Source organism: Toxorhynchites rutilus, chromosome 2 (genome assembly GCF_029784135.1).
Source record: "Toxorhynchites rutilus septentrionalis strain SRP chromosome 2, ASM2978413v1, whole genome shotgun sequence".
Lineage (NCBI taxonomy): Eukaryota > Metazoa > Arthropoda > Insecta > Diptera > Culicidae > Toxorhynchites > Toxorhynchites rutilus.
Window position 1 is genome coordinate 64,217,489 of NC_073745.1, and position 13,887 is coordinate 64,231,375.

The window sequence follows — 13,887 nt, forward strand, 5'->3', positions numbered from 1 at the left end:
GATACCGTTCCCGACGAGACCAGTTTTGAACCTCCAGTCATTCACATCGAATCAGAATTGTTTTGCCACCGATGAGAGATTGAAATGCACCACCCGCTGCAGGATCGTGTTGCTAAGGGCAGTCAAGATCCAAGCCCTTCTTCACTTGCTCGAAATGGAAGAGGAAGCTAAGTTTGTGGTCAACCAACACTCCAAAGATCTTTAGCGTTTTTCGGCGATGGGTGTAGTTTCTGAATAGCTGGACCCTAGAATTGGGACACTGATGTCTGTTGCTCCAAATCACCATAAGGTAGCTCTTCTGCGCTGAAAGTCTAAATCCTCTCTCGGCCGCCCATTGGCCGATGGCTTTGGGAGATGCCAGTATCCTGATGCGTGGCATCCTATGGCTGTCACACACTGCCATCCGAAGAATGTCGTCCGAGTAGACAAATACGAAGACTCCCCTAGACAGAACCTGGAACAGACTATTCATGGCGACAAGAAAGAGGGTAACGGCAAGAACAGAACCTCGAGGGACTCCTGTCTCCTCGTGGAAAACTCGGGAGCTGATGTTACCAAATTAAATCTTTTGATTCATTCGTCTCCGAAAAATCCGAGCACATACGTTAAGACAGACGATGCCACTCGACTGCTCTAGACATGCTTCCAATTCCACTGGTATACACATATTCTTGAATTTGTCACTCAGAATACAACAAAGGCGTCTTGTTTGTGGAATTCGTTTTTTTTATAATCCACGTCGATCCATCTGTTTTAAGAGCATTGTTTTACGCTACTGGAAAGAAAACGGCTAAAATTTATGGAAAATAGGGATAATATATTGAGTTGTAGAAAAAGAAATCCATTATATTTACGTAAACTTCTCGAAGATTCGATGTTGCATGGTTTGTATGATCCGAATTAGGTCAAGCTATTTTGAATGTAACACCATTATGATCATCTAAAAAAATGGTTAACAGTGAGACTGTCGACTTCCACAAGCTTCTCTCGATTCACCATACACATGGACAAATAGTAATCCCTTTGTGTTAGATCAGAACTATCAGATTTCTGTATGTGAACATCTCAACCAAACTCCAGGCGCTTCTTGCGAGCCACTGTCGCTGTGAGTGCCCTGATGGGACGCAATCTCACGTCTATTAGTCAAAGTTAGCCTTGGGCGATTACTTCCTTCAGTTTGTTGACACTATACTTCCAAATTAAGGATTCGGTCGTAGGGGAGCAACATATAGTAAGAGATTTCCTGCCTAATCATCAATCCTGGTTTGCGTCGGCTTGCCACGTTTCGACTGACGCCATCTTCGACGCCACATAGCCAGTCACCTTCCGGAATGATTTTGTTGTGGTTAACCATATGTGGCCAAATGATTTTACAGCCTTCGTTGATTTCTATTAGATCTGAACAAATCTGAACTTGAGTGTACAAACCATTTTTTACTCACTAAAAATGAACGGAAACCTAGTCGGGAGGTTCTCATCAGGACGTATGGGTTTCGACGTTACTCACTCCTTTTAGTTTGTCAATATCTTTATTCATTTCATTGATTTATTTAATAATAAAACAGGAGTTGAAGAAAAATGGCATTTGTTTGTTGGTAAGGAGTATATAATACAAAATGTTTGCTCTGCTTCTTCGTTCTCACTGATTCGATTTCTATGCTCAGTTTAGGTTTATTTTTCCCTTAGTCTTATTAAATACTATGGATGCTGTAACTTTGCCTTCACTTCTCACCGCAATGATGATCATCGGGTAAGATAATAATATGTGTGTGTATTCACGCGTTTTGTAAAAAAATAAATTCAGAGGAAATATGTTATTTGTCTGTCTGTGGAGTTGGTTTTGTTCGACGTTTGTAGTGATGGATCTGACAGAAAAAACGACACAACGAATAATTAGTAAAAACTTAATGTTATTTGTTTTCGCTTCCCCTCAATAAATGAAGTAGAAGTGGTTGACTTGCTTCCTATCCGGAAATGATTTGTTGCCGGGCGACACGAACTTCAATTGGTCTATGCGCTTGTTACTTCGAATAGAACGACTCTCTTTATTTATAGTATCAACGTTAAATACTTATTTGTTTCGTTGATATTACGCTCACGTTTGTTACCCTACTAGTCATGGTTAGAATCCATCTTATCCGAATGTTCCAATCGTTTTTCCTCGTTTCCGTATCAACACTTCTATCCAATTGTCGTGAATAAACTCTGTCGACCTCCCGGTATATTCAACAAAACATACATTAATAAGTGTTTCGAGCGATTTGAGTGTTCCTCTCCACACGTATATACTGATAAATTCAGTAAGATACTTTTCATATCGTTAGTGTTTAGTTGCCGTATAAACAGTGTTTAAATCTTTCTTGTTTCAACTATTTTTTGTTTAGTTCAATATAGACTTTGTTTTATATTATATAGGTAATTCTCATTACATGTTTCTCTATTATTCTTGTGTTGCTTGTTCGCTTATCCTAGTTGCTTCCTTATGTATTATTAAGTTCAATGTGAAACGAATATTCTCCCTTGCCCGTTCGTCAAAGGTTTTTTATGTTACAGATGTGTTCACACTCTCTTGGTTTTTTTTTTGGTAAGATAATATCGGGGGTGGAGAAAGGAAATACACATTTTTGTTTGATAAAACATATCGCTAAGCTAAAACAAACGAAGATATTATGTGTGATGATTGGGGTCATCATCTCACGTGAAAAACGAATATACAAATAACACTAAATGGCGTGGGATAACTAAGAAGACATAGACATGGATTATACAAAAATTAACAAGAACACAAACACAACCTGTCTAACCGCTGCTACTGTCTTGCTTTCACTGTACCCTGGTGCTATTTGGGCTCCTCCTCCACTGTTGTATGGTTGTCGTTCGCTCCAGTGACAATGCTTGGCGCGCTGTCAGAAATACTACTACTAGCTACATGCTATCCTCAAAATGGACTGGAATCCGAGTCGCGATCTTGTATGGCTGTTATCGATTGTTGTAAGGCATTGGGGGTCAACCATTCTCTACGGAAAAGAAAGCAAACGGTAAATTATGTTTCGAACGTTGGCTACTTTGGAGACACTTACTTTGGTAAACAGCGCTGCAGAAAAGGTACGCATGAACTGAAATGAGCCAGACGATTGACCCAACTTGGAATCTCTTGCCCGCAGAGAATCTGGAATGCAATTTCTCGTTTACATTTGCATGGAGTGATTGCATGATTCAAAGACATATCGATGTTACCTGTGTTAGCGCTCCGGAGAAGTGATTGCAGTTGTTGTTCATCAGATGGTATCGATCGCCGCGAAACTGGTTCCCCAGTTCCTCAACAATTCGTCGGACTTCCTCCTCGGTGAAGTCTGTACAGCCAATTTGTATGCTTTGTCTTTGAGAGAAAAAAGGAACTGTGATCGTTCTGTCAACGGAAGTAAAAACTATTTCTTACCGAAATCGAAATTGTTCACCGAGTTCATCGTGATCGCGGGGAGAAATTTCGAACACCCCGGTAAAAGGATACGGATGACCTCCGTAAGCAAACTCCGTACCGAATACTTCAACACCCGAATGGAACACGCCCAGCCCGATTGAGGTCGTGTATTCGTTTATCCAGTACTGTGCGTGGAAAAGAAAACATGTGGCATATCATCAAAAATAATATTCATTATCGACCAGTTAGCGCATAACAGGTTGTGCTTATAGCTCCCCTCGATTATCGATTATCAAAAAAAAGGAACAAATGCATCTTCGAGATCTACGTAGTCAGTTCAATGCTAATTGGTTCTGTAAAATAATTCGGCATATCTCGAGTAACAAAACAACGCTAAAACTCGCGACGGATCATTGCTCAGGTCGGCCAGTATCTAAACCTTAGTCTGGACAGTAATCGCTACTTCTACAATACCATCACATCTTCGAACCTGGAGATGGAACCTTTCTCTTTCTGAAAAAAAATGTCTTCTCTCTGTGACCAATCTTTCGGCTCAAAAGGTGCGAACTGGGCGAACAAAGTATGAATTGGTGCCCATACCTGGATGGAAAACGAGCTGCCAGTAATTCAATATTCTGTTTCCGAACAAAAATCTGACTACAGGGTCTTGGATGTAAACCTTGATTCATTCAGAATCCGGAATCACCAAATCAATTGTATCTCGGAATTGGTTTGAAAAGGTACGGGAATGTTTTGATATCAACATGCAGATAATTCATTGTTCTTTTTAGAAAAAAAAAATATTTAAAAAATTATACCGTTACAATTTTGATGAATTTTTCAACAAGGTTTGAACTCCCTATTAGTCAACCTCAGCGGCTATTTTTTTCCACGATCTCTTCATATCTGCAGCATAACGAGTCACTTTAGCATCTTTCTTCCATTCCATTCTGCACGACTTTTTCAAGACGGATCAACGTGAAATTTGAGCCGTTGTAAGCTACATGTATTCCGCCTACTACGACCGCCACCATAAAATGACCCAAATGGCCCATACCCAGCCGGGAGGCGAACTGCCAATAATCCGATTTTCTGTTCTCGTATTGAAAAGTGACCAGACGTCTTTTCGCCAACTTGGAAGCACAGGAAATCAAGGAAATTGGCCTGAAGATTTTAACGGTTTCGTTAGCGTCGTGCACAAATTAAGTAACGCTAAAAATCCGGATTTTGGACAACCCTCCCTCCCCCTACGTTACGCAATTTCCTTTCTCTAAGGGTGGGTTTAGACTAGTGATATATTCATGTGAAGAAATATGATGAGATTTATAGAAATCGCATCAATCGTTTACACTAGCGTGAACTTCTATAATGAATATATGCATATTTTCGGTGAATGTATACACCTGAAGTAGAACTTCATCCAACTTCAGTGATTTCTCACCAGTGAGAAATTCACAATCGTTTACATATGCTGAATTTATTCAAGTTATATATACCTCGAATAAGTGTATCATATTTATTCTCACCCGTTTACACCTATTTTCACGTGAATAAATCCATCTATAGCTATAGATCTCCCTAATGTAAACCCGCCCTAATGTACAGAAAGTAACGCAACCTCGACCCCCCTCACCCCTTATCGCGTTACGTAATTTGTGCACGACGCCTTACTCTGAGCGATCTTGAGTATGGGTGCTATACTGATGCCGCAAGGATCACGATCTTTCAGAAAGTGATTCATTTCATAATCTAAAGCGGGTGGTTAGACCGCGCTCTATAAAAAACAAAAAGTAGTCGGTTCCACCAGGAAGAGGAACCATCCGCAAGCAATCCCCCACCACCCGGAAGAAAGATTATAGAAGCTACCATTGAGTATGAGGAAATCCGAATTCATTTCGGTAAAGATCCGAAATTCACCAATTTCTACCTTCCCCTCTTTCCTTTCCTTTCTGGCTCTGCCCGGCTAGGACGTGCTACTAAGAATCACACAAGTTGTCGCATCCCCTCAGTTGTGTGTCTACGTGATCTGGTCTGCCTCAAGCATCCGATATAGGGCTTCTCCATCCTCCGCATAAATTTTCAAGTTAGGAGCCTCTAGAGCAGTGGTACTCAACCTTTTTTCTGTAGGGGTAACGCATAAAATCAACAACTCGTAAGTATGGTTCAATCATACCCAACCAATCTACTAATATGAAAGCCGATGCGGTAGGCTCTATTCGATATTTCTCTTTTGCTTTGCTTCTGCCCGTCAGCGCAAGCTCTGCACCTACATTCCTACTTCGCGCATATTCTGAGAATGCATTCTGTGTAGGATTGGGCGATCTTTAGAAAAAGATCTATTTTTACGGGTCGATTTTCTAAACGGCGTAGGAATCAATTCACTGATTAAGTCGGTACCAAAAAATCGATCTTTGCTGAATCGATAGAAAATCAAATGTTTTCTTTCAATTTATTACCTGTCATATATCTATTTCTACTCAAACATTTAAGGAAATTAACTTGGGTCTCAGAATGGAGGTGTGTGCGCTATTTGGCTCACTATTTACTAATACTAACGAGAGGACTTGATAAATGTCTAAGTTCGTTGGTTTGAGTTCACGATGGGTAGACAATAAACCGTCCATTGATGGGGTAACTTCTTTTTTGCATCAGAAACAAGTTTTCGTTCCTCTTTATATGGACGTAAAATAAGATTGCGTACGCGAGTATAAATTTAGTGTCAGGGGAAAATGGAAGTGTGGATTGAAGTCAGTTAAATGTAGAGGCAGATTTGTATTCTTCAGTCGCGTTAGTTAAAATAACCACTGACTGGACTATTTCACCAGCCATTCTCGCTAGTCAACGCTAGTCAATTCATTTTCTAATCAAGTCACTTTTTGTTGACGGCGACTGCTGAAGCAGTTTTAGTCAAAGCGAATCTACTGAGAGTAGAGTCGGTCTTCATCTTTCGCCTTCGGTTCGGCAGTAAGTCCCCCCTTTTGTACAACTTCTACGGAAGCGACATTGACAATTGCCAAAATTGCAGCCTAAGACAACTTGCAGATGATGGAGTGGTGTCTGTCGTAGGATGAAACGAATCCGACCTGCAAGAACCCTTACAAGATACTTTGAACAATTTTCCAATCTGGGCCATTGGGCTAGGGATCGAACGGAGAAAACAGAGATGGTCATCTTTTCTAGGAAGTATAAACCAGCAAAACCAAAGCTTCAACTTTTGGGTAAACCGATAACTCATGCTATGCCGTCCGGGTATCTGGGGTCTGGTTCGATTCCAAATGTACTTGGGAGCCCATAAGGGGTATTTGAGTGAAAAAGGCGTTTGAGTGAATTTTATTTTTTAGCCCGTAGAAATACCATCGCTAACTGGCATCGTAAATGAAGCGAAGATGAATTGGGACGGTGGCTTCACTCGATTATCCCTGAGGTTAGCATCAAACCATGGTTCAAAATGCTGGACTTGAGTCGGGACTTTATTCGCACCTTCTCCCGACTCATGTCCAATCACTGTTGTTAGACGCGCTACTCTTTCGTTTCAATCTTGCCAGCAATAATCTCTGCGTGCCGGTGGGAAGTGTGTTGGCTCGGTTAGACCTTGATTACATGTCCCAAATAGAATTGGGCGATCTCGAATCGATTCTTAGAACATCGATCTTTTCCATTCCGATTTCCGATTTTTTGGATCGATCTTTCGTACTCGAAAAAATCGAGAAAATCGATTTGTTTGCTTTCGATCTTTTCGATCTTTTTGTAGATTTGTTTTTCAGTATACATCGATGTGATGAACTAGCAACAGCTACTGAGGGGATCACTGAACCTGATGTTGATATATATGACAGGCGAAAGGTTGTTTTCTAGAACTGGCGCCGAAAACAAGAATCGGCTTCGACTGAATGACAGTTGTATGGCCTGATTGGCTTTTATGGGATCATTGTCAGCTGAGTGCTGGGTGGTTGTTCAATTTCTAAAAATGCTTTTTTCAATTAATTTTTTCAATAAAACGACTACCTGACGGCACAAGGTGGATGCCATGTGGCTGTGGTCTTCATGCTGAGAAACAAAACAAAATGCTTTTGATGTTTAATAGAAAAATGAATTTTGTATTCCCTGTTTGAAGAAAAGATGGAATTAATATAGAATAAACAGATGAATCGAAAAAACAGTTTTTAATTTTTCAAAAATCGATTCGGCAAAGATCGATTCTTTGGTACCGATTTATTCAGTAGATCGATCCCAACGCAGTTTGGAAAATCGATTCAATAAGATCGATCTTTTTATAAAGATCGCCCAATCCTAGTCCCAAATACGTTTTCCTTAAAGCTATCGATCTTCGTGTGTGATTGTCCCTACATCCTTATATCCTTGATACCCTTGCTATAAACAGTAGAATAAGTTGAAATGTAAATACACAATAGACAGACGAATAGATATAAGAATTGAATGTGATCATCAACATTGCAACAATTTCCTTATATCCTATCCTTTTTCTGAAAAAATATGTCACCCAAACTCGAGTCCATCGCGAGTAATCGGTTTTCTACCTTACTAACCATAGAGTTAAGAAAATAGTTTCTATATAGTTTTAAAAATATATTTAATAATTCGGCTCCTTCAAACTTATGTAACTGAACCTGTAAGAATAAACGAATTAAAAAAACCTCATGATTTTTAAGTTTTGTTCGTGCAAAGATGAGTTGATAGAAGAATTGAACAATCCAAACCGAATAACCTTGACGTTTTTTGGGGCTAACGATTTTTCTAGAATTATGAGTTGATATAATGAGAATGTTGAATTGATTTAGATGCTTAGATGAGATGTCTATGCCAAGTGTGTCACGTTTTCATTGTATTCAGAGTGCCAAACTCGAGCACACACGGGTACCTTTGCAAATCGGAAAAAAAACTTTTTTTGAAGAAAAAACTGAAATCGAACACGAAGCCCTCAAAACGATAGGTGTGACGCTACCCATTCGGTCATGGGAGACAAAATGTTTTCCTTCATTCCTTAGGTAAATTACGGGACAATATTTTGTTCAAGAATGATATTGAATAATCTCAATATACCTTTCGTGGCATTATCAAATAGTTGTTGTAAATTTAACAAGTTGAATTTAATCTGACAAAATTAGGGAAACTCTCTAGAATTTCTACGGAATTCGTTCTCGCGGATAATCGTTGTTCTACTGTACTAAACGGACGCTAAACATTATCCTACCTCTTCTCTACCAATCCCGTTTATGGGCATAGTTCACCATAACTGTGAATAAAGCATGTTGCGCCTTCTTTGTTCCACAAATATGAACACATCATATATCTCCGAACGATGTCACAAATAAAACTAACAAAATACAGCAGAAATAATGGGGCGCTTTTTGTGATCACCTTGAAAGAAGCAATGACTCATTCCACACGTTCTTGTCTCCTTCTTCGAGTACAATGTAAGCGTGCAACAAACTATCTTCGACGAAAGCAACAGTTACGAATCACAAACCATGGTAGCCCTTATTTCCCGACACGGTCTTAATTGAATAATTAATAGTGGCTTGAACGCAAGGCTTAACTCTAGGGAGAGGGGCAAGACAATTAGCGTAAACTTACCATATCGTACACGTTAAGAATGACGGGCTCGCGGCTCCCCATCGCAGTCGGCAGCAGCTCGTCGCTTCCACTATCTTTTGGCACCCCGAGACAGCTAGGAAAGGGCAGGTTGCAGGGAAGCCCGTTCGAGAACATCACAACATCCAATAGGAGCACCGAGAGCCGCGAGGTTCAGTAGCACGGAATAGAAAACGAGGATATGAACTTTTCGATCCAAATTGTGAATGTGTTTGTATGTAAACAAAAATCGGGAGGCCAAGGTTTTCAAGCAGGATCGGATTTCTTCTTCTTCTTTTTGGTTTTAAGAGGGTTTAAACTTTTCAGTTCATTCGCCTCTAGAGAAGGATCGAATTTGATGAAAAGGTCTGGCGCGAATCTGGATAGTCAAATTTTGAACTAGCCCCTCCAAAGTTTTCTATACAAGACAGTGTATGCCAGGTTCGCTATGATGTTCGCTCTACGTTTGCCAGTGATGCTAAATTCCAAATATGATCAATGTGTGAGGCAGGAGATTTCTGGTGATGATTCTAGCTCAATACGGTTTAATAATGACGGACTGGACAGAAGAAGGTTGCAACTAAAAGAGAGAGAGAGTAGAAAATTAGGTAAATAAGGAAATGTTGTTGATGTAAATGAATAAAATGTACAAGGAATGCAAATAGAATCTTAAATTCTACGGTCTTCTATACCCTACAAATTGTTGATCTATGCAATACAAACAATACAAACACCAGAACAGAAATAAAGCAATACTTACGAGTAGAAAAAAAACTACAGACTTGAAACCACTCGACTGACGGGAAATCTCAGTTTTCCATCGCAGGAAACATTAGGAACGTGAAATTTTGACTTTCCCCTTGAACTACTGCTTCTGTTTGGAATAATTACGATTGCTTCGATTTCGTGTCCTCGGCCTCCTTCGTTGTGATGCCCTTCCTTATGTATAACGATGAAGAGTCGATGGATATTAACTACTCTTTCTGAATATCAGTTTGTTTCTGTTCTGTTGGTTCATGCTTCTCCACCACTTCCCCTACGCGAAGCACGAGAATGGGCGAGATTCTAAGGTACCCGTGGATGCAAGTTTCGTATCTTAAAAACTAAAAATCTGTCGACTTTTCAACACATACAACTTTTTACGTTTTTGTCTCTCTCCCCTTCTATCTTTTCAGGGAATAAAATTTTTGACAGTTATCAATCAAAACAAATGTCAGGATGGAAGGGAAATTTCGAAAAGGCAGTAGGGTCACAGGGGTAGGTTCCGTTGTGTTGTGTTGGGATATTTGTTCAGAATATTCAATTCATATATGTATAAACTGAACAGAATTGCAAAATAATTAAGGTAAATGATGTTTTTTTTTATTTTGGGTGCTTTCACGCAACTAGTAAATGCAAATCGATTTTGCGTAATGAAAATTACATGAAATCAAGACGGATTTAGGTTTGTTGAAAAGCCTCAAGTTTCTAGTTGCTAATAATACCATAAGGCGTTCAAATTGCTCAACTTTTTGCATTTTTTATTGTTTTCTTCGAAAAGAAATTATGATCATGGTTTTTCCACCTCTGATCATGGTTTGTTCGAAAAATGATGATGGTTTGTCCCGTTTTAGAAATCACCATTTTTGAATGAAGAAAAAATAATTTTCAAGTAGATGTTACATTCCCTATTGCTTGAGTTTTCTGCCATCATATTGATCCATTAATAATTAAGGGTTTCTTCAGAAATTTGTTTTTTCTTGAGCATCTTAAAGGTAAACAGCACTCAACAGCAGCGCCCCCTAGACCGAGTGGTTAGCGTCGCACCTAACATGCTGGGGGTTCGGGTTTGATTTCCATTCTGGAAGGAGGAATTTTTCGTCAAAGAAATTTCCTCTGACTTGCACTGTGATCACGCGTATTCTAGAGCTTGCCACTCAGAATGCGTTCAAGGCATGTATTTGGCATAGAAATCTCAACTAAGTACTGGAGGCGATCTGGCGTAGTGGTAACATCCATGCCTCTCACGCTGAAGGTCACGAGTTCAATTCTCACTCCCGACATTCTTCCAAAAATGGAAGTAAAAGTGACGAACCAGCCAAATGAGTTGAAAATCACTATAATACAGATAAAAAAAAACAACTAAGTACTAATAAAATGAAGCAAGTAATACTGCGCTGAGACGGCGAAGTATCTCTAGGAACGTTAGTGCCATTTAAGAAGAAGAAGAAGAACTCAACACAGAGAAACTTTATTGCTGCTTCACGCTTAGAACAAAACAAACAAACTGCAGCGCGCCAAGCGGGAGCCATAGTAATCATGTGGACAAACCTAACACGGGTCTATGGTACTAGGTGAGGACGTTTCGTCACTAAGTTGGTTAGGGGAGCGGTATATGAAAACAGTACGGAAGAAAGCAGAAGAGGAATTATTTGCTTGAAGCGTGAAAGAGACAGACTGATCACGAGAGAGCTTGGGCACAAGCGTATTGTATTTTGTTTACAAACAAAACACAGTAGACTTCCAAGATGGCTGCAGAGTAGTTTTAGCATGTTGGACCACCTTAGGATATACTTCTAGGCACCTTGGACAAACCAACATCAGCTAGTCGGACAATTCATGATCAGAATTGAGGTCACCGAGATCCATTTAATACATGGTTTAGATATATAAATCTGATACAAATGGTGTTCAAGCATGATGTATACAATATTTATAAGTGTTATAATCCAGAAAAGGTCTGAATACTTACCAAATCATCATCTGGAAATCGTTTTGTGTTTTATGTTTCCCTTCGAGCTGTGAACGCTACCGAATATTTCACATGAAGTGTGTTTCGATGTTTCATTTTTATCGCTGAAACTGTGTGCATCTGTTAGACGCGTGGTTGATGCTTGTTGATTGGCGATGCACCGAAGATGCCTCTCATTAAATACTCAGTGCAATGCGTGCATTGATATAAAGAAACAAATTGCGACATATGACCAATTAGTGTATTGTTCTCGCAAAGGCAAAAAGAATCGTTGCTTCTCGAAACGATTCTACAAAACCACGCAAGCCCTTGAACCATTTCAGGGTCCCCGGAACTATTTACTAAAGAGTTATTTATAAAATTTCAACGAATTCGCAAATAATATTCGAAGTGATAAACCAACAAATTAAAAAAAAAAAGATTGCGTCCTACGTCCTAAGCGGTCTTGTCTCGGATACAATCCCTCGATTTTTTGAACCATTTGAATACCTGATTTAACACAGGTGCACTTAATTAGAGCATTCAAATAAGTGGACAAACCATGATCATATTTTCAACTGGACAAATCAACATACGTTTGAGAGATTCGAAATTTGGTACTGGTTGCAGTTGTAAAAAACTCGAATTAGTGAAATAAAGTAACATTTTGAAAGGAAAACTTAAGAGCTAGTGTTTTCTTATGCTTTTTTGTTTATTTTCTCAAAAAAATGCATGATAATATCTATTGTTTCTATCAACCAAATCCTATTTTTTTAAATTTCGCTGCAATACCACACTCTCTTCAATTAGAATCTTCACCGGTTTGCAGGAATTGGTCATACAATTCTTTACACGGAAGCCGCTGGACGATGAGAAATTATGGATCACAAAATCTTTTCGCACCTTTTGGGCCAAAAGGGGGCTCGCAGAAGGATGTGAATTTCTGTGGAAAGTAAAAGGTTCCATTACTAGGTTCGAAGATGTCTTGGCTTCCTCGTTGCCGAGTACTGTCCAGACTAAGGACAAGACACTGCTCGGTTTTACAACATCCACCACAGCGTCAAGTATTTCATTAAGAGATCAGCGGGTGTGTACTGGGCGTCCTGAGTGACGATGCGTCGAGAGGAGCATTGTTTTGTTTCTTGAAGGATAACGAATTATTTTGCAAAACTCGATATATTAACCTCGAAGATCCTTGGTCATAAAATTCAAGGGAAACAAGAACTTCTAGGAATCTTTCTACGGCGCAAATTTCTCTCCACTGACCTGGTGCCATTGCCCATGCCAACCTAGGAAGTTGGAAATTTATTTTTAAAAATCCCGTTCTCAAGTGATGTGCGGAAAACATTTGTGGCAATGGATTTTTTAAATATAAAGATGATGTAATGTGTCATACCACCAATGTGTCAATGTGTCACATACCACCAGACCACATATTCGATGTCATGAAAACCATCACAACAAACACAAATATTACTTTCAATGATCCCAATGCAATACAGTTGTGCATCTAATAAGTAATGATTAGACATCACGCGAATGAAGTCCCGACCTACATTCAATCCATTGAACCATGCGTTTGACGATACCTTGGGACTTGTTGTATATAACCATATTATCTTCACTCCATTGGTGTTACCAATTGGAGAGTACGTATCGATGAGGAATACAATAAAATCATGATGTAATGTAAAGGTTCATGTAAAGGTTTTCGACTAGAATACCCAAGAGCTGTCTTATTCTCATAAGAAAATCAGACTTTTATAGGTTTTATCGATAGGATAGCTTCTATTGAGCTAAACATATGATTGTAAGATAAGATATTTGTGTTCCGCCGACTCTCGCTAAAGCCTGCAACACCAGAAACCAAAACATCGCTCTCTGAGCTCCTCTTGTACACCCCAAAATAGATTCGAGCAGTACTGTCTGACATTCTCAAAATATGTTCCGCCTACCGCACTCCTTCTGTCTCAATAACTTACTGGATGCTGGGTTCGCGGTACAGTTGGGACAGTTCGTTGCTTCTCCCTCTGCGCTTTCTGATCGATCTACGTTCAAATAAATTGGATACCAAACGCAGCAGTTTTTTGACATTACTACGGACCGGAGTCATGCGAAGTCAATGAAGTATTTTTATCAAGTGTATTTTGTCAAATGTCTCTCC

General features: G+C 39.5%; 1 protein-coding gene across 2 annotated transcripts; it reads right to left on the bottom strand.

Annotated features, from left to right (window-relative positions):
* Nucleotides 1-1,510: 1,510 nt before the first annotated feature.
* Nucleotides 1,511-10,192, bottom strand: LOC129770078 (deubiquitinase DESI2). 2 transcript variants are annotated; one of them, XM_055772701.1, is made up of 6 exons: nt 9,774-10,192; nt 9,017-9,110; nt 3,440-3,606; nt 3,238-3,379; nt 3,081-3,169; nt 1,511-3,017 (listed from the first exon to the last, which is right to left on the bottom strand). In XM_055772701.1, exons 2-6 carry the CDS (start codon nt 9,056-9,058, stop codon nt 2,939-2,941), a joined length of 519 nt encoding a protein of 172 aa, XP_055628676.1. In that variant the 5' UTR covers nt 9,059-9,110; nt 9,774-10,192; the 3' UTR covers nt 1,511-2,938. The 2 variants fall into 2 exon arrangements, with proteins under 2 accessions (XP_055628676.1, XP_055628675.1); XM_055772700.1 differs by having other exon boundaries at nt 9,017-9,593.
* Between the last annotated feature and the right edge of the window lie 3,695 nt (nt 10,193-13,887).